The 23722-nt window shown below is 44.7% G+C and overlaps 1 protein-coding gene across 1 annotated transcript in view; it reads right to left on the bottom strand.

The window, feature by feature from the left end:
• Positions 1–4465: 4465 nt before the first annotated feature.
• Positions 4466–23722, bottom strand: part of SLC18A2 (solute carrier family 18 member A2) — a 32771-nt gene continuing 13514 nt past the window's right edge. Inside the window, exons 10-16 of the mRNA XM_004579786.2 lie at positions 22021–22116; positions 14344–14422; positions 14122–14173; positions 13453–13516; positions 11065–11184; positions 10798–10931; positions 4466–5023 (exon numbers count right to left, since the gene is read on the bottom strand). Of these exons, the coding sequence (XP_004579843.2) occupies positions 4919–5023; positions 10798–10931; positions 11065–11184; positions 13453–13516; positions 14122–14173; positions 14344–14422; positions 22021–22116 (650 nt within the window). The 3' untranslated portion in view covers positions 4466–4918. The remainder of the gene's footprint in view (positions 5024–10797; positions 10932–11064; positions 11185–13452; positions 13517–14121; positions 14174–14343; positions 14423–22020; positions 22117–23722) is intronic.

The following is a 23722-nucleotide window of genomic DNA, read 5'->3' as shown; positions in this document are numbered from 1 at the left end:
CATGTACTCTGACTCCGTCTTAGGGAGTCCAGTAATGGATGAGTGAGGAAAATATGTAATTGACTCAGTTGATGTGTTTTTCCCTTTTATAGGTAACTGCTATGTTAACCAAGATACAGTGAAACTAACATGAAATTAAATTAGATGGAACAGCTTTTATAATTGGCTGGAAAATTCATATTATGCTATTGAGGATTGTGGCTTGGGTTTTTAGTCCAGTACTCCAAGAGTTTACATTCAGGCTCTTCCATTAGTGAACTGTTTCACAGTAGGTAAGTCCCAAAGGGCTCCATATTGCAGGGTCCTCCATCTCTAAGATGGGAATGACACTTTAACTACCTCACATGATTGTTGTGAGGAAAACAGTGCTATGAATGGTCCAGAACTGTAGACATGAACGGTCTTATTTGTATGAATGAGAACATTCTTGAGGGCTGAGTTACTCCACATTTAAAATCAAGAGCTAATTGTCACACCTGTTGTCTGATTTAGTGAAATATTAGGACACTAAATACTTTCCTTGGCTAAGTTACAGCAAACAGAGATCTCTTTGTGCCCCCTTTTCTGTTGTTTGTTTAAGCATGCCTGCATTTTAAGAGGACATTACCATGGAAGGCTTAATATACCAAATTCTCTGAACTCTAAAATGTTCCAATAACATGCTTGAAACAATTTGCCCAATATATACCCACATTTCACCTTGTAAACGATAACTTAATCATTGAAAACATGGAAGGCAGAGTGTCTGTAAGTAGATGGTGTTTGTGGATTAAATCATGGAAGATTAATGATACCTAATCATGTTGCTGAAATTGATGCATTTGAAAGAGGTATAGAAGCAACATAAAGCTTGGTTTCACATAACAGTCTTCTTATTTTAAAAGTATTTTAATTTTGTAGAACCACAGTTATGGAAAGCTCAGTAATGCTGCTAATGACATTGGTTAAGTATACCTTTAATGTAGTGCTAATAGCTACATATACTGGGAGAGGCAGTGGCGGCATCACCATTGTACTTCAGTGCAGCGTGGGGACACTCCAAACAGCCTAGTGTATGGTAAGATGTGTGGCTTCAGTGGAAACAACTGTATTATATTACATTACTGATGTAATCTTGCTGCCATGCTGTTTTCAATAGCTTAAAAAAAAAAGCCTATCACAGAAACAAAGAAATCTTCATTTGACATCTAAAAAAGAATTGTGTCACTGTGGACAGTTGCCTGGTACAGTTTGGCCATGCAGAGTCTACTTTTGCTAAATAAACTGGTTATTTTGCAAATTGCTGATAAACATTAAAGTTTAATTTTTTAACTTGTAAAATTTCAGATTTACGGAATTGCCTGTTTAATTAGTCTGTTTAAAGTGTATTCATATATTGATATTTAGTTGAAAGACTGGGTTAGACAAACAGCAAAATTTGAGCATTATTTTGCAATCATAAAATGCTACATTTCAAACCTTAGATTCTTCAGTATGGGAACTTGTTGAAATACTATGGGCTTTTTGTGTGTTCTGAGAAAACAACCCTAATACTACTGGATACTACTGGATACTACTATCAAATTCTAAATCTGTATCTAACAATTTAAAATTATTTGGCTGTTACTAATATTGTAATGAAGAAGAATATCTTGAAACGTTTGGAGATGGGTCTCAGGGTGAGCTAGTTAAGATGCAGGTTTGGACACTGTATCCCATATTAGAGTGCCAGGTTTGAATCCTCCCGATTCCTGCTCCCTGCCAATGCATACCTGAGCCAACAGGTGGTGGTAAATACTTAGGTCCTTGCCACTAACTTGAGGGCCGTGGTTTGAGGACTTGGCTCTGTTCCAGCCTGGCCTAACCCACCTGGTACAGGGATCTGAGGAGTGAAGTGGTGAATGATAGTTTAGCTGGCTCTCTCTGCTCCTCGGTTTTTTAAAACCTTAAGACAACTTGTGTTTAAAGCAAAATAATTTCAATTTTTTCACTTTTAGAGGACTTAATTTCTTTCTTTTTTTTTTTTAAGATTTATTTTTATTGGAAAGTCAGATATACAGAGAGGAAGATCTTCTGTCCAGATGGCTCACTCCTCTAGCGGCCGCAACGGCTGTAGCTGAGCCAATCCAAAGCCAGGAGTCAGGAGCTCTTCCAGGTCTCCCACGCAGGTACAGGGTCCCAAAGCTTTGGGCTGTCCTCCACTGTTTTCCCAGGCCACAAGCAACAAGCTGAATGGGAAGCGGGGCCGCCAGTATTAGAACCAGCGCCCATATAGGATCCCGGCGTGTGTAAGGCGAGAACTTTAACCACTACGCTATCGCGCCGGGCCCTAGAGGACTTAATTTCTAACTGACATGATAACTTTGACAGCAACAAGAAAACTGCCCTGATCCTTTCTGGGTTGCAGCTCCCTTGAATGATCCGATTAGAGCTGTGTATGTGCTCACAAGCTGTGAGATGCGCATGGGAACAGCCATTCAGATGTCCCCAGCATCACAGACGTTAGGGAACTTGTCAAGCATTTGTGGCCCTCATGTTGAGCATTGTCAGGGCAAATCGCCTGCATATTATATTTTCACCAGATTGTTTTTCACAGCAGTCAGGACAACCATAAAAATGTAAAGATGTAAAGATAACTTGGTGCTTTTTTTCTACACTAGTATGACTATTTCAAAATAAGCAAGTTGTGGAAAGTTAGAAAGTATGTTTTCATATTAACCTGAAATGGCTTTTACCTGATGTCCACAAGCATTAGAGAATAGTCTTTAATTCAATATCCACATCAAAACAATAATTTATTCCCACGGCAGTATTTGTTTTATAAAGGAATACAGTCAGTCATGGTACAGGGTTGAGAATATTTATTAAATAAACTGCCTAAAACATAATTTGGACAGATACACGTAGCAGTCAATAAAGAAGGCTGAATATTCATTAGAATTCTTGTTCTGTGTCACCAGGCACAGACAACCACAACACCAAAATAGATATTTTTTTTTCAAACAAATGTTCAGAGAACTGTTTGGTTCTGCTAAATACGTAATTTCCCCCTCCCACAAGGTAAAAAGGCTTCACAGCCTGGCTAACCCAGAATTGGTCATCTGAAAGTCGTCAGTTTTCCCTCACACAGAACATATCTTTTGCTCCCCAGAACAGTTCTGAGAAAATGGATACATGCTTTCTTCTGTGAGGTAACAGGCGAGCTTTTTACTAATCATTCTCAAAACCTGAGGCCTTAAGGACACAAATGAAATAGGAAAAAATTATGTGGTAGTGGTGGCAAGGAAAGCCAGAAAGCCTTTAAGAGAGCCACTTTGGATGTCTGTCCTCCCTCAGCAGCAGCGGTGTTCCTGCCTTGTGTTCTACCATATGACTCCATATCAGAGCCGCTCCCAAAAGAACACACCTGTGTAGATTGCCCAGTACAGGTAAGTAGTAAGAAGTGTGTGTGCATGAGACCAGCTGCACTTGGGAAGCAGGCTTCAGATCATCACAAGCTCCCCAGGAAAGGCTCATAAAGCAAAGGCAGTCTGGGCCACTTCATCCTAGACAGTAAGAAACAGTTTGTTGAGGAATCTTTGTTCTTAAGTTGTTCGTTGCTTGATGTCCAGGTTAACACAAGCACAACTTAGCTTAATTGACATTAGGTCAGTTTTTGTTTGTGGTTACAAAAGTGAAGAATTAAGCATCACTAGAGTTTTGTGGCACGTTATGTTCACTCTCCAATCATAGAGAACAATGGAAACTGACAATTACTATTTGCTGATACACAGAAAAGGCACGTCAGTGTAATCATGCTTAGAAAACTAGAGTACACAGGACACAAGATGACATGGGACACACATGTTTAGATGTTTGCTTTTTCTGCCTTGGGAAGCAGATGTGTTATCACCCTACTTTTACCCTTATTCAGAACAATTTCATTCTTTTACATTAATTTTTAAGAATTACTTTAACACTGGAGATGTAAACAACTTTTAGGAGTCTGGGAAGTAATAGTCTAAGACAACCCTAAATTAATCCCAAAGAAACGCTTGGCTGATCTAGAAAGAAGTCAAAGATGTAGTCTGATTTCTCAGGTCACAGCAGCTTTTTAAGTTTCCTTTTCTAAAACTTGAACTTGGTGTTGATAAATTGTACTATGCTTAAGCAACTTTTACAATGTAAGATACACTTAGTTTTCTCTCGTAAGAGCACACTGTAAAAGGAAGGCTTCTTGTTCCTAACTGAATAGTCGGGTGCTTCAGTTTCCAGAACATTACTGTTTTTTCCTTTGTACCTTTACAGTTTGCCGCCCACCACATGACAGGTTAACACAGTTGACAGCTATCTCAATCCAGGTAGGGTATCACAAAGAAAACCTGTGCCAGTTGAGATCTGTGGATGAGCCTAAAAGGTAACTGACTCAAATCCTTGTCCTCTGCACTTAAGATAACTAGCTTCTAACCATGGGTATGGATGGTAATAAGTCAAATTCATACCACTCGTTCAGTGTCACTATGTAATGTACGCTGTCTTGATTCTGTTTTGCAGACTTCTAGTGTCTCGTTGAAAGAGTCTCAGTATGTGCTTTAAACATTCATTACCAATATTCAGAAAAAAATATGTTTTTCTTTTGCCCAAGTGTTTGTGAATGTAAGTTAAAAAATACTTGATTTGGATTCAAACATTTATAGATTTACATATTTCGTGAAAATATATTGTATAATATTTAATAAAACCAAATACTCAAAATAAAGTTTCAACACTATTTATACAAATCCCTAGAAAAGCTTTTTCTTTATAAGGCTATTGGCAATCAATCATAACCATGGAAAAGAAATAATAACCTTTGGTTGTTTTTCACCAGGGAGGCATGGTAAGACTAAGACAGTTCTGGATGAGTCATGTCACTGGAGAAGCTTTCCTACAATTGAATACTCTGATGATGATGAGGGTTTCAGTCGCTTTCAGATTCTTCTTCATCACCTAGTGGATATGACTGTATGTTATTCTGAGTGTACATTTTTGTTTTAATGGGGCAGTTATGATCCATGAGAATAGCCTACAAGAGAGCAAAGGAAAAGAATATTAATTTTATGCTTTTTTTTGAAAGATGGTTTTTACCTGTTCGTAGAGATTACTAGTTTGAAAGTTCTGTATTATTATTTGCTATTCATTAGTCATTTGGAGGAATCAGCAGGTGCCTGGCCAGGAAGACCTGGAGTTCACCAGGGCAGTTCCAGGCAATAGGAGATTGTAGACGTGGTCTCTGTGCAACTTGGATCATGCCTGCCGGGAACCGTAAGTCAGTGCTCAGAACCGACTGGGAAGCTTGGCTGAACAGGTTGGGTTTAAGAAGCATTCAATGTAGACTTCTGGAATTGGAATAAGGATTCTAGAAGTAACCGCTTCCAGCTTTTTCACATCATTCTGGATGTGCCCTTGGTGGGATAACAGGCACCCTTGGGTTAGGAAGATATCCATGAGTGAACCAAAGTCTCAGTTCTCTTAGCCAGCTATGTTCACAGACTACTGTGGGAACAGTTTAAGGCCATGTCACCATAGCTCCTGACACTTGTGTCTAAGCATTCGAGGGCTTTGATCTTCTTGCAAATGTATGATTAAAAAACATTTTTTTCTAATGATAAGTTTTACTTCCTCCTTATAATTAACATTTAAAAGCACTGTGTGACTAGGAACTAGAATGTTAAACTTACACACCAAGGGTCCTTATTCCTCCTGAACATGTGCAGAACCAAGCCTGTACTCTAAGGTAGCTGACACCATGCATGCCAGCACCATGCTGAGCATTCTAGAAGCAAAACTGCAGCTTTATACTAACCCCATGGTGCAGGCTCAGAACATGGGTACAGAGTAGGTTCCATGACCCCCTGCAGGTGCTCAAGTCCCTTATATAAAATGGAATAGTTGGTGTAGAATCTACACATCCCTGGATTGTGTCTATTATTAACTGTAAATGCTATGTAAGTAGTTGTCACACTGTTAATGTGTGAGACAACTTATGTAAGTCAAATGCATGAGGGAGTAATAGCAAAAATATACACATGTTCTACAGAGGACACTGGTTTTGATTTTTTTCCTTCTGAATGTTTTCTATTTGTGGTTGGTTGAATTGATGCATGCAGAAGTTGTGGTATGGATGGGTGGCTGTGCAGCTACAACGGGGTAAACAGAAGCCATGCAGCCTTATAGCAGAGTCCACTTGTAACTCCACAGGAGTTAAACTGCTGAGGATGTCACCTGTAGCTCAGGTGAGTTCTCTTTATCAAGTAACTCTGCTAGAGTTTTCCTGCTATGGTGTGAACTATTCCCCAAAACCCCTTTCATGCAGTTTTCAAATCTAAGCACTAAAAGGTGTCACATGTCTTGGGGGTCTATTAGCTGTTACTCTCCACTGTTGTCCTGCAGATTTATCTTTTTTCCAAGAAATTCTCAAATGACCCACCTGTGTGACATGAGGATAAGGACTCCCATGATTTAGCCAGCTGAAACCGTCAGCTTCAAACTTAACTGTGTCTTCTAAAATTGAATGAGACTAGACATTGGACATCTGGACCCTTCTTACGTTACATGGAGCTTTTTCCCATGACAGTTAAATGTCTCCTTTCCACAGATGAGTGATTCTCAAGGAAATACATGCCCAAGGATCAGTTTAGAGATGGGAAGGACAGAAGAGGTTAAAAATGCAATCTGAGGTCCCTACCCTCACGCATGGTGTTGAGAAACATTTGAAGTAGGAGTTGAGGTGAACCTTGGAACACAAAGGATCTGGACAGCAAGGGAAATGGTACAAGCAAAGCACAGGTCTTTGCCCAAACAGGACACTAAGGCAGCCTGGCCACCGCAGGGGCCTGGTGTGAGACAGATAGCTGCGGACAAACCAAAGCCAGACTGAAGGAATGCCATCCCTGACTTTGATCCTTGCTTGGCCCACACTCTGCCTTGCAGATGCCTTCCACTGTTTGGTTCACTCCCCATCAGACAATGTAGATACATGCCAACTTCTAAGGGACTCTGAGGCCCAGGACTGGGCACATACTATGGACTCGATAAGACTGCATCACAAGGCAGTCATTGGGTGCAGCGGCTAACTCTATTCTTCAGAGTCCTACATCCGCTATATGAGTTCTGGTTGCATTCCTGGCCACTCTGCTTCTGATGTAGCTTCCTGCTGCTGTGCACCCTGAGAGGCAGCACATGATGCTCAAATGCTTGGTTCCCATTCTGCATGTGGGAGAATCAAATGGATTTCTGGTCTCCTGGCTTCAGCCCTAGGCTAGCCATGGCTGTTGGGGCCACCTGGGGAGTGAATTCACTCCCTCGCTTTAAAATAAAATTTTTTCTGAAAAATACTTTTGAAACACTACATTGCAAGGGAAAAAGTTCAGTCAGACTGATTATTTAGCACCATGCAGACTGGCATGAGCAGATTTTATTTATTCAGCTGAACAGTATTTGTCAAAACAGTGTCCTCACAATACTTTAGCAGCTTATCCTCACAGGAAATATATATGGGATATGTCATGCTTTTATGTCACGTGATTAAGCAGGATAGCATGTGGTATTTCAGACATGGCATGAACTTGAGTGAGTCAAGTGCATGAGGAACAAGGGCAAAATGGCCTGTCACACAGGCAGATAAATTTAAAGCAACACTCCACACACCGCTATGAAGAGAAGAAAAAACGCAAAAGAAGAGAATTCATGTTTAATTCAAAGCAAAGCCCAGCTACTGAGAGCTGAGTTGTGGCCCCTGCCAAATGCTAGCTCACATCTGACTGAGCAGAGCCAGGGTCTCCAAAGTGGTAAGAACATAATTGGACCAAGTGATGTGAAAGAAAACAGTAAAAATACTCAAAAAGTAAGAATCCCATACTTTGAAACTTGGAAATGTACCAGAGGTTCATACTGGGGAAATAAATGTATTCTCTTGCACATAATTAAAGAAAACTGGTTTTGCATCTACTATGGATATGTCCTGCAAAGGAATAGATTCCTGTAAGTGGATCATAATATTCAGAGCACACTGGCTCTCCTTAGCCTCTGATGGGCCATCCTGACCCAACCCATGGCATCCCCAAGAACAGAATTGTTGGCAAGGTCTTTATGAAGACCACCAGAGCCATCCAGTTAAGCAAGCTGCAGTCTTCAAAACACCTGCTCTCCTCCCTGAACAATAATTAGAAACATCAAAACTAAGATTCAGAGAAATAATTTTACCTGGAGAATAAATCCTCATCAAACACAGCTATTCTCAGCTGGAGATAAGAACTAAGGAACACCTATGTGACCAAAACTGGCACATAGCTCTCAAATAGCAATATTGGCATTTCTTACACTTGCAGACAACTTGAGCAGTTATTTCCCCACCCATATTGATAACAGTGAAGAAAAACAAATCAAGTAAACCAAACAATATTTATGCTCATAAGCTAGTTTATAACTCTGTGGCTTGACGACTTAAGTCCAAACCCCTTATTATCAAGATGCTGTCTAATGAGATACTTACTTGCCAAGGGCTGAATGCCTGCCTTGTGACTCTCAAATCCACCTGCACTTGGTAACTTGTGTCCCTGAATGCCAGTGTTCATCTCTGCTGGATTTTCTCAAGTGCACAACGATCAATTTTTTCTCCTCCGTGGCACACTGCTGTGCTGTCCGCATATCCCCTGATCAATTAGGAGTTATCGGCCTCTACCTGCTGCTTTGCTGCTTGCACAATGAGCAGGCTGTAGCTCTGTCCACCACCCTCAAATGTTAGCATTCTGCCAGTCAAATGGCATCCAACATATTTCCATTTATGGGCACCAATTATGAACAGGAAGATGCATATTTTCTCAAGTTTTTAATGATGTGCTAGCCATTCTAATGATTGTGACATAATGAAACTCGGTTTTCTGGAAACCTGTAATTATTATTGTCCCTCTTCCACTTCCTTTGGTAATTTTTTTTTAGGTGAGCTTTAAAGTACTGGTCTAAACAGGGAAAGAAGAGGCATTGAGGCCTCCTCTTGCCATTCCTTTTGCTAAATAAAGCAGTCAAACTCATCCTCTGACTTCACTCACTTTCCTCATTGAATCAGATAAGCCATCATGCAACCTCCACTGAACACATACACCATACCCACTAACTGCTGCCTGACAAGATGAGCCAGCTCGGCCATCCTAGAGTCTGTATAGCAAAAGGAAAATTCCTGCATGTTGTAGAGAAGAAAGGGAGAAAAAATCGGATTCCTTTGGCCAGAGTCAGATAGGAGAAAGAAGAGTGAAAACACATTTCTTGAGCCAGTTCCCAAGCACTCTGTTGGGACTCTTACCTTTCACCCTCATGACAACCCATGAGGTAGATGCTACCATTTCCCCAGTCACACAATGCAAAAGAAAACAGGGTCTCACCAACCCTGCTTGGCGGGGCTGACTCAGTCTCCTGGCCCACACTGGTCCTTTGCTACCTCCCAAGAGCCTTCAACAGACTCCTGGGTGACAGCAGCAACTGTAAGCAATTTTAAAAGGTTGAAATTAACCTTCATGCAGCCTTAATCAAATCGATACAACAGCAACAGAACAAATGTTTTCCTGTGTTTTACTGAGAACTTTCTGACCCCTATCTGGACAAGCTTCTGGGCAAGCATCAGCCAAAGACGGATTGGGGATTTATACCCCTAGACTGAAAGAGTTAAATTCCTCCTAAGAAAACCTCTCCCTGAGGAAACCCCATGGTCAAACAGAGCCAGGGATGCATCAAAGCCAAAGAGAGAATATAGCCAACCAGGTATTTCCCCAGCTCCTTCCACTCTTTCTGGGAGTCAGATGGGTCCAGAATAGCTCAAAATTATGTGAAGTCCTCTATGATAAAGGGTACAAGGCCAGTACCCACTGCTTGATATTTTTAAATATACTAAATGATGAATGTTAAAAATAGTTGGAGAGAGTCATGGAAGGGCAGTCCAGAAAATTCCCAAGCATTGTAATATGCTCAGTGCACCTGTTAGAATTCCTGATGAATTTCCCAAGAAAGTATCCCAAATGAATCTCACATCCATTCGTAAACACAGGAACTATCATCCCCCTCATTTGTTTTGTTCATCCTAAGTGCAAGGCATTCCTTCAGCTGGCAAGGATCTGGTAACATCTGATATTAAAACATCACAGCATCATTGCCAACTATGAATGATGTTCAGAAACACTTGAGTTTTTCCTTGCTGGGTAAGGTAAACACCTTAGCTTAAAATGACTTGCAAAATTCACAGGTAGAGTCGAAACAGCTCAAGTTGTTCAAAAGAGGGACACAATCTCTTGCCTCTGTCAAAGATTCTAGTTATGAGGTTGTGAGGTACACAGCTGTACCTGCACTCACGTTTGTACCCCAACTGTATATACAAGATTAAAAACCTATGCCCAGTCCCAGAACCCTATATACAGTACAAACCAAGACATCAACTTCCATTAAAAGATGTAAGGGTTAGGAGAGAAGCAGACAGCAGCACAAATGGCTGATCTTGGGATTGAATACAGAAGGCAGAACATTATGTTCAAGATTTACAAGAAGCCTTGAAAATCAAATTGAATTATGGCAGGTTTCTATCTGGTTGACAAAAAACTATATAAATGCTAATTGTATACAATCATAATTTGATTCTTCAAGTTTAAGTGAAAGCAGTTAAATAAAGCATGTGTTAGAAACTAAACAAATGCATTTGGCAAGAAATATTTCAGTCAAACAGAGGAAATTACTCAGAGTACCCAGAAGACTATGCCAAAACACACACACACACACACACATACACACACCATTGTATCCTACATTTTTTCTTACCATTTTTTCCTCCTTGGCAGGTGGACTCCGAAGAAAGAAGCAGAGAGGAGCAAAAAGAATATCAATGATCCCAATAATTGTCATGAGCCACGGAAAGCCAATTGCCTTGGCAATAGCACCACCGGCAGAAGGACCTTTCAGGGAACAGAGAATTAGACAAAACTGCCTCAAATGTCTGCGAGACAGATGCAGATCTCAACCATTTCCATAAGAATATTCTGTCCTCTGTTGAGATGAAGGGTTGTTCAGAAAAGCCAATGCTCTTACCTATTGCATATCCCATACAAAAAGCCACATCGGCAATAGCATACACACTCCCGTAAACTGACACATGCCGCAGGTCCACGAGGTAGCCCATGATGGGCATCATTGACGAATCCACCATCCCTGTGGACAAGGAGGGAACAGGGAGTAGAATCTGAACAGGCACCCAAACTGTCCTGAACTTTCCACCCACCAGCTCTTCCCCTGTGCCATGTTCCCTGCAGATCTCATGGCCAAGCCTGGTAGCACACTGTCACCCAGCACAGTTGGTAATTGCTGAAGCTGGCCATGAAACCCAGGGCTTTCTTCAAGACACCTGTAGGCCACTAATTGCTCTTAGCCATGCCTAACTTTGTTCTCCTGCAAACCAAACATCTCTCCCAGCCAGGGCCTCCATCCCAGGCCTCACCAATGGGGAAATGCACAGATGGATCAGAGGGCACCAGATCTCAACGGAGTCCAGCCCTACATGGAGAACCAACTCCGAGGCTGGTTCATTCAACTTAGCTAAAAAGAATGATGACCCTGGGCAGAGACTGAATCACTCTGGTCTCTTGGATGGTCTGGGGCATGCCGCAGAAAGAAAGTGCATGCATTCAGTTTGGGTTTCAATCATTGACCGAGTATGGTCATGCCTAGCTCTGTAAACATTACCGTCCCCATCATAAAATGGGATTTAGTATCTGGCTATGATGCACTGGGTTTCACGAGCTCACTCTTTGGGGAACTCAAATGTTAGCACTCTCAGCTGTATGGCAGCAGTGGCTAACAGGTGAGGGAGATTCCTCTCATTCAAATAATATTGGTTCATTGTTTCATATGTGCAAGGTGCTGGGACAGATGTGAAGAAGGGGAGGGATGCTGTGTGAGAAGATATAAAGGCACTTCAAAAAGTTCAAGGAAAGAGTGTATCACGGGCCCGGCGGCGTGGCCTAGCGGCTAAAGTCCTCGCCTTAAACGCCCCGGGATCCCCTGTGGTCGCCGGTTCTAATCCCGGCAGCTCCACTTCCCATCCAGCTCCCTGCTTGTGGCCTGGGAAAGCAGTCGAGGACGCCCCAAGGCATTGGGACCCTGCACCTGCGTGGGAGACCCGGAAGAGGTTCCTGGTTCCCGGCTTCGGATCAGTACAGCACCGGCTGTTGCGGCTCACTTGGGGAGTGAATCATCAGATGGAAGATCTTCCTGTGTATATCCGGCTTTCCAATAATAATAAATCTTTAAAAAAAAAAAGTGTATCACACAAAAAATGGGCCGTCATGGTGGCATAGCTTGCTAATCTTCTGCCTGTGGTATTGACATCCCATATGGGCATCTGTTCACGTCTTGGCTGCTCCACTTCTGATCTAGCTTCCTGCTAATGGCCTGGAAAGGCAGAGGAGTATGTCCTAAGCCCTTGGGCTCCTCCACCCATGTGGGAGACGCAAAGGAAGCTCCTGGTCTCGCACCAGCCCAGTTCTGTTCACAGCATTCATTTGGAGAGTGAACCAGCAGATGGAAGAGCTCTCTCTTTGTCACTCCCTCTTTCTCTCTGTAAATCTGAATTTCAAGTAATAAATCTTTAAGATTTATTTATTTTTATTGGAAAGGCAGATATACAGAGAAGAGGAGAGACAGAGAAGAAAATATTCCGTCCGATGATTCACTCCCCAAGTCCCAGTGCGTTCAAGGCAAGGACTTTAAGCGCTATGCTATCGCACTGGGCCCAAGTAACAAATCTTTAAACACACACACACACAGAGACTTCAAAATTAACTTTTCACTCCACTTTTCCACACTTTTAAAGTACCTTCACATATATACTAAGTGAACCCAACCTCACCTGAGAGCCAGAAAAGGCCCAGGTCAATCTTCCTGTTGTGCCACTCAAGGAATAAACTTGAGCTTAATGTGTGATAAGGTTCATCAGGACCAGTAAATATAAAAGAGAAAAACGCACTCTTCATCCCCTGCATTAACAAGATTTTTCCTAACACATTCATTAGTGCCCCTAACAATAGGTAGACTTGCCTGCTTTGCCTTGAAAATCCCTACAGCTCAGATGGTCATTATCAGGATACCCTGTTCCAAGCAGTCTTTTCCCCTGCACAGGAAGGTCTGTTCACAAACCTGGGCAAGAGCTTCCTTCCACTGCCCACACACAGCAATGGACAGCTAAGTTTGTTTCTGAGAGTATGAAGCCTTTTGAATGCTGGTTTTCAGAAAATAACTGATTAGGGCGTGGAAGCAGAAATCTTTGCATGGGTAATATACAAGTTGTAATTGAGCTAACCTGCCCATAGCTGCTTTGACTTCTGAGAAATCGAGATTAAGTAACTACAGTTGATAAAAGAGAGATTTCTTTCCTGGGGCAAGACTAGCTTTAAATTTAGACACAAAACCACTGTGACTTACCAATGGCAAAACCGACTCCAAAGTTGGGAGCAATGAGGCCATAAATGTTTTTTGCAAAAGGAATCTGTAAGTGGAAATTAGTGTTACTGTCAAATAGCATTACCCAACTCAAAAATCATCTTGGAAAAAAAATCTAAAAATGTTTTCCTGGGTCTAGTGTGCCTGTTCTTTTCTGAGGCAAATGGGGAGAAAAAAAGAGTTTGGAGAGAACATCACAGTTTGATGATTGTGACTATCGGGAAGACTAGTCAGCTGCCCCAGTGCAGGCCAGCCTGGTCCACGCTCAGATTCTGACAAGCAGAGAAGGTCTCAGCATGGGCACTGACCATCGATAGAAAGTGTTTTATTCTAGAAAACCTTGCTGCTGCTGCTGCTGCAGGCGGCTCTGCCCTAAAGAGTTTGAGACATTGTAAATGTTTAAGATGATTGAGGAGGCAGGGTGATGGGTGATGAGAGCAAGGTAAGAACATTCTAAACAGTCTTTGACATAAAGAAAATACATCACTTGCAGAGATCTTATCCAAAATGTTTGAGATGATAAGAAATTAAGATAAAATGAAAAATGTGATAAAACCAAATAACAAGCAGCTTTAAAATGTGGCTTAGTGATTGTTGCCCCAAACAAGAAAGTCCCCATCACAAACTTGTCAAGTGTCATCTTTCACTCACACATAAAATGCTGACTCCAACAATGATCATTCCCACAAGAGCACAAAGCCACCTGTCGAAAGAAGAGGCGGCATTAGACACGAGCACTCAGAATACTTTTGAATAAAAAGTATTCAAAATTTTCAATGAAAATAAAAATGATGGCTTCTAACAGTTATAGCAGAAATCCTGAGATATGTTTTAGGAACTATATTAGAATGAGCGGTTTTCATTTCATCTTACCTTCCCATTTTGTGTGCAAGTATCCCAAAAATATTGGTTCCAATGAGATAAGAGATACTGGCGGGCAAGAAAGCAATGCCTGTAAATTTATGAAAAGGACACGTTATCAGTGCTGACATCAGGCACATGTGAGAAAACCTAATAATCACAGACACCACTCTGCCGATTAGAGCAGATGACACGGTGCCTGGGGCCTGCACCCAGGCAGCTCATATCCGGTGGCTGACGGCTCCTGTCTGGACCCCGTCGGGCTTATCTGTCTCACAAAGCAGCTGAGACACTCCAGAAATGAAAATCACTTCTCTATCAATGCTCCATCTCACCCTGTTGGCTGGTGTACGTGGAGACCAACACGGACAGCCCCTGATTATGGGTGCTGGGCAATTCTACCCTTTATGTCCCTAAGCCAGGTAGCCTCTTCCTTCCCTGTGTATTTTCATGTGACAGAGGTAAGGCAGTCATAAAAAGAATAGGGGAAATTGGGTAAGCCAAAAGAAAAGGGTTGAAATTATCCCAAACACTTTCATTAAGTCACCAGTGATTTCCCTATGAGTTCATACATATTTATAAAATAGACATAGGACTTTAAAAAAAACAGGCTTGTACTATACCTTCTGTTCTATATTCTAATTCCTTTCCACTGACCTTATACACATATTTTCAGCCCAAAACTGTCAATTATGTGGTCACTCTCTGTAACCAAGTTGTATGTGTCTAACATTTTCGTGCCAAACATGCCCTCTGCATTGGAAAGGCTTGGGTGCCAGAGCTCTGCCCACACTGCTCCCCGCAATCAGCATTCTTGTGTTAGAACAATATATTATAGACCGCTCTCCAAACTTCTTTCAGAAATTGGACATACCACATTTGATCCCAAGCCTTGCTCCCACAAACGGTACAAGTTGCATTGTTCTCCATTGTATGATTGCAGACATTACATACTCATGGTAAATGCATACAACTGTAGCTGGCCCAAGGGCCCTTCTGGTCCTGGGAGGTCACCATCACTAAAGGGACAAGTGTGACCTTGTCTCCTTAGTGTCAGAATACTAATGCAAACCCACAAAAGGCTGGACCTCCTAATAGTTGGGATTTCCCTGAGGTAAATCCCAAATCAAATCATTTTAGACTGGGAGATGCTGGAAAAAGGCTCTCACATCCCAGGAAGTCATCTCTATCATGCCTGTCATATGCAGTGGCCAATTAATTGTTCAGCGCCATCTGACTCAACAAGCACGTACTGAGAGTCACGTGTCCAGCACAGCACTGGCCTGCAGCACAAACATAGACAGCATGGCTCTTGCCCTGTCATAAGCGTCTCTAAGGAAAAAATCAGATGAACTTTGACCTGTGACTAATACAACAAAAGGACAGATGCCTTGCTATGGGAACTCAGATCCTACAGCTGGTGATGCTGCCTCAAGAAGATGCCACTAAAAGCTGGCTTCAAAAGCCACATGGTACAACTTCCCACCCTGAAGATGGAGAGTTCAGATATTAAGAATATGTGATGAGCTCTGTCTCATGAAGTGTCTCCAAAGCCCAGAAGGCACAAGTGAATAAAGCAACAAATTGTAAGAAAATTAACAGTGTGGGCTAAAGCACCCAAACCCCATCTGCCACTTCCAGCCAGTCATTGCCCTGGGGGCACTGCAGCCTAGCACTGGAAGATCTGTGCTTGCTCGATAAGCTGGAATTCTAGATTCTTAATAGGAAATCTCCTGACTTGGAAATGCTGGCAATGAAGTTTCATAAAACAGAAAGCTTTTGCAGTCCAACAAAACTGTAGCCCACCAGAACCTAATTCAGGGTCGAACTTGATCTACAGGCTGCCCATCTTGAGCTCTGGTCAAGGGAAGCGGCTCCCAGAGAACCCGACCAGGGTTCCACACCTACTGCTGGATTCCCATTGCAGGAGTGGAGCCTGGACTGCAGCTCCAAACCAAGGCTTCAGGCAAAGATCAGACAAGCCCCATAGGAAGCCACAGGACACCTGCCCCTTTGAACTTGCATGATGTTGAGTGCCCCACAGGACCCAAAAGCAGGGTGCATCTTACTTTCCACAAACAGGCAAAACTCTTGGGCAACAAAATTCATCTCATGAGTATCAAGAAAAGCACTGAACTAGAAGGCTGGGTACAAGGTCTCCATTGCAGCATGAGGTTGCTAGCTGGAGGCTGAGCAGGGCACTGTGCCATCCCAGGGCTCAAGAAATACTCACTGCTCCCTCGGAACATACTTCATAGGGCAGCTTTGGGGGCCCACTGTAGTGGCTCAATTGGCTAATTCTCTCCCTGTAAATGCCAGGATCATATATAGGTACCAGTTCGTTATCCAGCTTTTCCACTTCCCATCTATCTCCCTGCTTATGCCCTGGGAAAGCAGCAGACAACGGATCAAAGCCTTGGGACTCTGCACCCACACAGGAGACCCGGAAGTAGTCCTGGCTGCTGGTTTCAGATTGGCTCAGCTCCACCTGTGGTGGTCATTTGGGGAGTGAACCAGCAGATGGAAGATCTGTTTCTCCTCCTCTATATAAACTCTGCCTCCCCACAAGGCAGCTTTGAACAAAAACCTCACAGTGAGATCATTATCAAACAGCCCTTCCAATCTGGTCCCCAGACCCTGCTGCTGCACACCCACATAGTGCCCAGAGTCACACACACCAGCCCTCTACCTGGTGACCGCTGCTTCCCTCACCAGAGCAGTGTGGCCTCCCTGCTCTCTGCTCACACTACAAAGTTTGCCAGTGACCATGCTGCACTTTGTAACCTGACTTCAACCACAGCCTCCGTCAACACCCAAGGGAAAACTTTGCACCATCAGGCAAACCAAGGGCAGCTGACACAAGGGCTCATCCACAGCAATGACAGTCCAGACAAATCCTTGTTACTTCCCAGTGTAGGTGGCCCTGAGTGTCCCCAAGGTCTCAGCTGGGAACACAGATGGGTTCGCACTACCCTACCCCACAGGGATCTTGGAAGACTTGATATTGTCATACCCTGCAGCCACAGGATGTTAGTATACCTCTTGCGTGTTGGTATCCAGCTTGGGGGCACAGGACAAGCCTGAGGTTCAAGCTGCCAGGAGCAGAGCAGTTCCAATGTCCCTCCCTCCACCTCTCACTGTACAACCACATCTCAATACAGAAAATTGTATTCAAAGAATCAGAACAAAGCGTCTGGGTCCATGCTTGCCTAGAGCCTGTTAACCTTGATTTTGAGATCCACAAACCTCCCCCTCAACTCTGGGTCTGACCCTAAGCCTCAAGCTGATAAAGGTCCCTGGACCTAGAACTTGAGGTGAAGAGAGAACACCTTGGGCCCAGCATGATGGCTCAATGCTAAAATCTCAACTTGCATGTGCCAGGATCCAATATGGGTGCTGGTTTGAGTCCCACCTGATCCACTTCTCATCCAGCTCCCTGCTTATGGCGTGGAAAAGCAGTAGAGGACGGCCCAAAGTCTTAGTACCATGCACCCTGCATGGGAGACCCAGAAGAAGGTCATGGCCTCTGCCTTTGGATTGGTTCAGCTCCAGCTATGGTGGCCATTTGGGGAGTGAACCAAAAGATGAAAGATCTGCCTCTCCTTCTCTCTGTAAAATCTGACCTGCCTTTCCAATAAAAATAAATACATCTTTAAAACAGAAAAGAGAGAAAGCCTGGAAAAGAGGCTGTCTCCACTTACCCAGACCCAGAACTTCCTGGCTTGGACAGGCTGGGGTGTGACCTGCCATCTATGCCTCCCCTAAACCTCACACTGCACAAAAGTGATCCCATGTTGTCTGTGATGCAGTTTCACTTCAAAATCCCACATGAGTTTCTCCAGGGATGATGAGGGCAGCAGAATGGCAGGTGGCACCAGGCTAGAGCAAGTGCACACAGGGCTGCTGCGCAGGTGTGGGGCCTTGGTGCTGACTCCTCCCCCCAGACTCAGAACCCGGAGGCTCCAAGTTACAGAAACTCATGCAAGCAAGCGTGTTCCTCCCACCGGAGGTGACACAAGAAGCAGATGCAAAAATGGGATTCTCTTGTTGAAAGGCAAGTAAGTTTGGGAAGCAAATGGAAGGAAGTGCCTGGGGGAACAGTCAGACACCAGGTTAGTCAGTCCAATCCCAAACATCTCGCTTGGCAACAAACCCACCAGACCTCTCCTGATGACAGTGTAAGCAGCCTGTGCTCGGCTATCTCACCGGATGGCCCTGGCCTTCTGACTGACCTTAAAGTCTTTATAGAAAGAGCCTCAGGCTTAGTCTGGCGAGGCCAAGAGCACGCACAGCAGCTAAGTGCCCTGCTCTGACTAGGCCACGTTCAATTAGGATCATAAGTCAGTTAGGCAGAGACAGTGGAAATAATGAGCCAAGAGCACTTGCAAAGCAAAGGCAGGGGCATTAACTGCCCAGCCATGTGCACCCCCCCACTTCTCCCAGAAGGAGGGCACCTCCCCTGAGCCCCTGAGGCCTGGGTCTCTGCCATGAAGCGGAATGAGGGGGGCAAAGCTGGAAAGCATCAATAGTGTACATTAGCAACAACCCCTTGCCAAATTCCTGGCTGCTCCCCCAGCACTGGAAAGATGTCCCCTTCCAGCCAAGCTCTCCAGCTCTAAGCTCTGGGTTCCTGCCACCAGGGTTGGAAGGATAGACCTGGATAGCATTTCCAGCTCCTGTCTACAATTCTAGCTAGCATAGGCATTTGGAGAACGAACCAGCAGACACTCCTGCTCTCAGCCAACTCTCTCTCCCTCTCTCTCTCTCTCAACATAAATAATAAGTCATAATAATCTTCACAATAAAAGAAATATACATAGCCAATTCACATATGAAAACATGTTCAATTTCACTGTAAAGGAATACACTTAAATGAGACCCCTTTTCTCATTCATCCAATTGGGAAAGACTAAAAAACTGATCATACCTGTGATACTACAGTTAACTACCAAACAGGAAAACTCCCATTTGGCTTTTAGCAATGTGTCCTACAGACAATGAATGCATGCCGGGGGCAATCTCTGCAGTGGGGGGGGTTCCAATGGCAAGAACTGGAGTTAATCCAAATGCCCAGCAAGAGGAATGAAAGTTTGGCTAAAACCGTCAAAGGAAGCTGATGTGCAACTATGAAGATGGAGGATGGGCCTCCACCTAGGGGAGAGTCAATCTCCAGGTTTTCCTCCACTGCCATTCTGCACACCTCTGTTTGGAACAGTATTTGCACAGTCATGATAGCAATGCTGAATACCAAAGTAAGGGTCCTATGCTGTGACACAGTGGGTAAAAGCTGTCACCTGCCATGCCCACATCCCTATGGGTGCCAATTCAAGTCCCAGGTGTTCCAGTTCCAATACAGTTCTCTGCTAATGTGCTGGGAAGGCAGGGGAGGATGACTTCTTGGGTCCTTGCACTCACGTGGAAGACTCAGAAGAGGCTCTTGTTTCCCAGCTTCAGACTGGCCCCGCTCTGGCTGTATTGACTATTTGGGGAGGGAACCAGCAGGTGGAAGATCCTTCCCTATCTCTCATTCTCTCTTTCTCTAATTCTTTCAGATAAAATAAATCTTCTAAAAAAAAATCTTCCTACAAAAATGATGAAACAATATTTTTTTTCAACAAGAATTTAAGTAACTTACACCACTATGTGTATATAGAAAGGGGCTCTTTAAGATACGATAGCACTGGGCCCGGCGGCGTGGCCTAGTGGCTAAAGTCCTCGCCTTGAACGCGCCGGGATCCCATATGGGCGCCGGTTCTAATCCCGGCTGCTCCATTTCCTATCCAGCTTCCTGCTTGTGGCCTGGGAAAGCAGTCGAGGACGGCCCAAGGCATTGGGACCCTGCACCCGCGTGGGAGACCCAGAAGAGGTTCTTCGGATCAGCACAGCACCAGCTGTTGCGGTCACTTGGGGAGTGAATCATCGGATGGAAGATCTTCCTCTCTGTCTCTCCTCCTCTCTGTATATCTGACTTTGTAATAAAATAAATAAATCTTTAAAAAAAAGATACGATAGCACTGATTTTAAAAATTCAATAGTTTGAAAGATGAAGGTGAGTAAATGAAGGCGGAAAAGGGAAAGACAAAAGAAGGGTCCAATATACAACAAACTGGAGAAGTAAAACGGGTGGGGGAGCTGGTTAAACAGTACGAACGTTTTCTCAGGATTAAAGGAGGTGCTGTGGGATAGGCAGGTAGCTTTAGAACTAGAGGTCACAAGCCCCCATGCAATTCTATCCTTCTATTTGTCAATCAAAACACCACCTCTCCAAGATACATAACTCCCATGTGGCTTCATGCCTGGGAAGGCACTGCCCAGACCTCACAGAAGAGGCCAACACCCGGGAAGGGCTCTCTCATCACAGGTGCAGATCATGGCTGGAGATCTACCAGGTACCCTAATTCCCTCCCCCACTCAGGCCATGCATTGCTCTGTGTGGGGTCACCCAGGCTCATGCAGGCATGGGCGTTCATGTCCTCACCTCCTGAAAAAATCTGCAGTCACTCCATGTACCTCCTATGTGTCTGCACTTTGCATGCTTGCCTGGGGATAAGATACGAGCCTGGAGTGAGATGAACACATTCCATGCCTACATCAGAAGTGGTTCCCCCAAGTGAAAGGGCTACTCAAACAAGGACTCAGCACAGCAGAGGCAGAGAGACCCCTCTGCAAATCTCCATCATGGACAGTCAACCCAGAAGGAAGAGGAAGCCTGTAGGCTGCACTGTTCTCCCCAAGAGCAGCCCTGGATGCTAGAAAACAATAGAATTCTGGCCTTAAACCTCCAATACAAAATAATTCCAAGCAGGAATTCCACATCAACCAAGGGCAGAAGGAGGGGAGAGACTACTGCTGCATGGGAACCGGATCCCTCCTGGCTTCACTTGCTGCACATTCTCCTTCAGAAAGCTGCTGAAGGATACATTCCACAACAAGGGAGCAAACCTGGGAGAGGACCACAGGTGAGAAACACACAGGAGATGCAAGGACAGAGAAGTCACAGGTGATGAGGGAGGAAGTCCCAGACTGACCTTGACAGCAACAAGGCGAGACTAGCGAAGCCACGACAGACATCCACTCCTGAGCCATGACCCCAAAAGGCCAGGTTCGGGTATATGCCCAGCTCCATCAAGGGGACCTTTCAGCTCTGCCACAGAGGCTTGTGGGGTAGTCAGAAATGTCACAGAAAACCAGGAAGGTGAAAAGGCAAGGCAATAGCCAACTCCAGGCAAAACAAGTTTGCAAAAAAAGAAAGAAAATTGATCATGGTCCTCTGCATTGCTCAGCTTGGAACAATAATTACAAGAATATCAATGCTATACTCCAATCTAACAACAACAACAACAACAAAACAGCACCACAAGTAGTCTTCCCCACCCAGGGGCTATATTTGTAGGCTCTACTGCTGCCTGGAACTGAGAATAGCATCAAGTCCTATATATTGTATATCCTGCCTATAAAAATATGTCCATGACCAAGTTTAATTTATCAATCCGGCAGAGAAAGAATCCACAATAATAAAACACAAAATGATGACAATGGTTATGTGAATATGATCTGCCTCTCTCCATCGTTACATAACCAATGTACTTGAACGTATCACCTAGAGGAAGCACCGATCAGACACCATGTAAAAACCAGAGCAGAAATGGACCCCAACACTGCCTGAGGCAGTGCCCACGGAGGTCTTACCCAGCTGCCACTTCTGGGAACACATGGTCTCCATCATCCAGATTGGCAAGGCTGGCTCCAGCATGGCGATCCCCATGTTTGCAAAGCAGATCGAGCCTTGAAGGGAGGAAGGAGGTTAGTGTCTTTGTTTCCTCCTGCGAGACCCACTGGCCCCAGACATGGGCAGACCCCATGGCCTACAGCCAACAGTGAAAACCATTCCAATATGAAACAGGGGTGGGCAGCAAGCCAAGGGGATTACCATACTGCAAACTAACAGAATCCCAGCGTTCAGTGTTTGAAACTGGAGGAAGCCCTCAGCCATCAGCATTCAGTTGATTAATGAAGGAAGGAAGCTCCAATTTAATAACGAAGTAACTTGCTCAAGGCCAGGCAGCAGCCAGGCAGCTTCTGAACCACGCCCAGTCTTGGAGCAACCCAAGACTCTTGCAAGTGTTTGCGATGCTCAAGGACATTTCTCATGATGCCCTGAGATGCCAGGAAATCCCAGATGGACACACACCCCACACACAGCCCTGTATTCAGCACAGGTGCATAGTGGAGAGTTGGTTTAAAGCCAACTGCACACAAAGGGTATCTGTGCAAATACTTTTTATCACCCTGTTACCCAGGACCCTTTGTAAACACAAAAGCAGCTGGGCAAAGGCACATGGAACTGGTCTCCATTGTTCAGGAAGTTTCCTGGGTTGCTGCACCTGTGGAACCTATACTTTGCTAGAACAAACCCAAGGAACACTGTGCACCTGTGACAAAGGTGCACGTATCCTGCGGTGGGATTTCTTTCATTCCCCATGACACTGACAGCAGGACAGGCAAATGCCTGGGCTCCTCCCCACTTGACTCCCCCGCCCCCACCCCCACCCCCAGAGACCAAGCCTATTGGAACTGTACAAAGCTCAACAGTCAGAACTGGGTAGATTGTTCCATTTCCTCCATGAACAGGAACCAGGTAGTGAGGTCCCACGACAACCAAGGATACACCAGCTCTGGCTGCAGAGCCCTGTCCACTCATGCCAAGCTTAGGGTGCCACATCTCTGGGATTTCTCCCCGCTCCCTCCACAGCCCCATCCCAGATGGACAGGCACCAAGGCATCAGTGCGTATCACCGAGGCAGCCATGGTCTGACGAAGTCACAGCATCAACTTTTCCAACACTTTGACCACTAAGGCATGAGGGGGCAGCAGTTGCCCCCATGGTCGCCTGCATGTCACCCTGACCAGAAATGGCACAGCTTCTTCCAGACTCCTCCCCACCCTCCATCCACCTCAGGCTTCCTTATGTGTGTGTGACCCCTGCTTGGACAAATGTCACCCTCACAGAGTCTGACGCCACCCCACAGAGTGGCCCCAGACAGCAGCACGTCCCGCCCCCACTCCCAGGTCCTTTGCCTCTAGATGGGCTGCTGACATCAGCGGCTGCACCAGCAGGTCCCTCAGAGACAGCTCCAGCCTGGCAGGAAGACCACCTGCTGCCACTAGGCTGGTGGAGTAGGGATTGGGAGAGGCCCTGGGGGGAATGCAGCCATTGTCCAGTCCTGGAGCCCCATGCTCCCCAGGCTGTCTTCCAGTCCATCCTGGTCTTGGACTCAAAAGTTTCCAGTGCCCCCCTGCTGCAGTAATGGACACCCTCTCCCTGCTCTGGGACCCTGCCCTCTGTCTCTGCACACACAGCTAAGGTCAATGAGTGACTGCACACCTCAGA

The sequence above is a fragment of the Ochotona princeps genome, chromosome 13 (genome assembly GCF_030435755.1).
Source record: "Ochotona princeps isolate mOchPri1 chromosome 13, mOchPri1.hap1, whole genome shotgun sequence".
In the NCBI taxonomy this organism is placed as follows: domain Eukaryota; kingdom Metazoa; phylum Chordata; class Mammalia; order Lagomorpha; family Ochotonidae; genus Ochotona; species Ochotona princeps.
The sequence above is the reverse complement of the archived record's forward strand: the minus strand, read 5'-3'. Positions and strand labels throughout refer to the sequence as shown.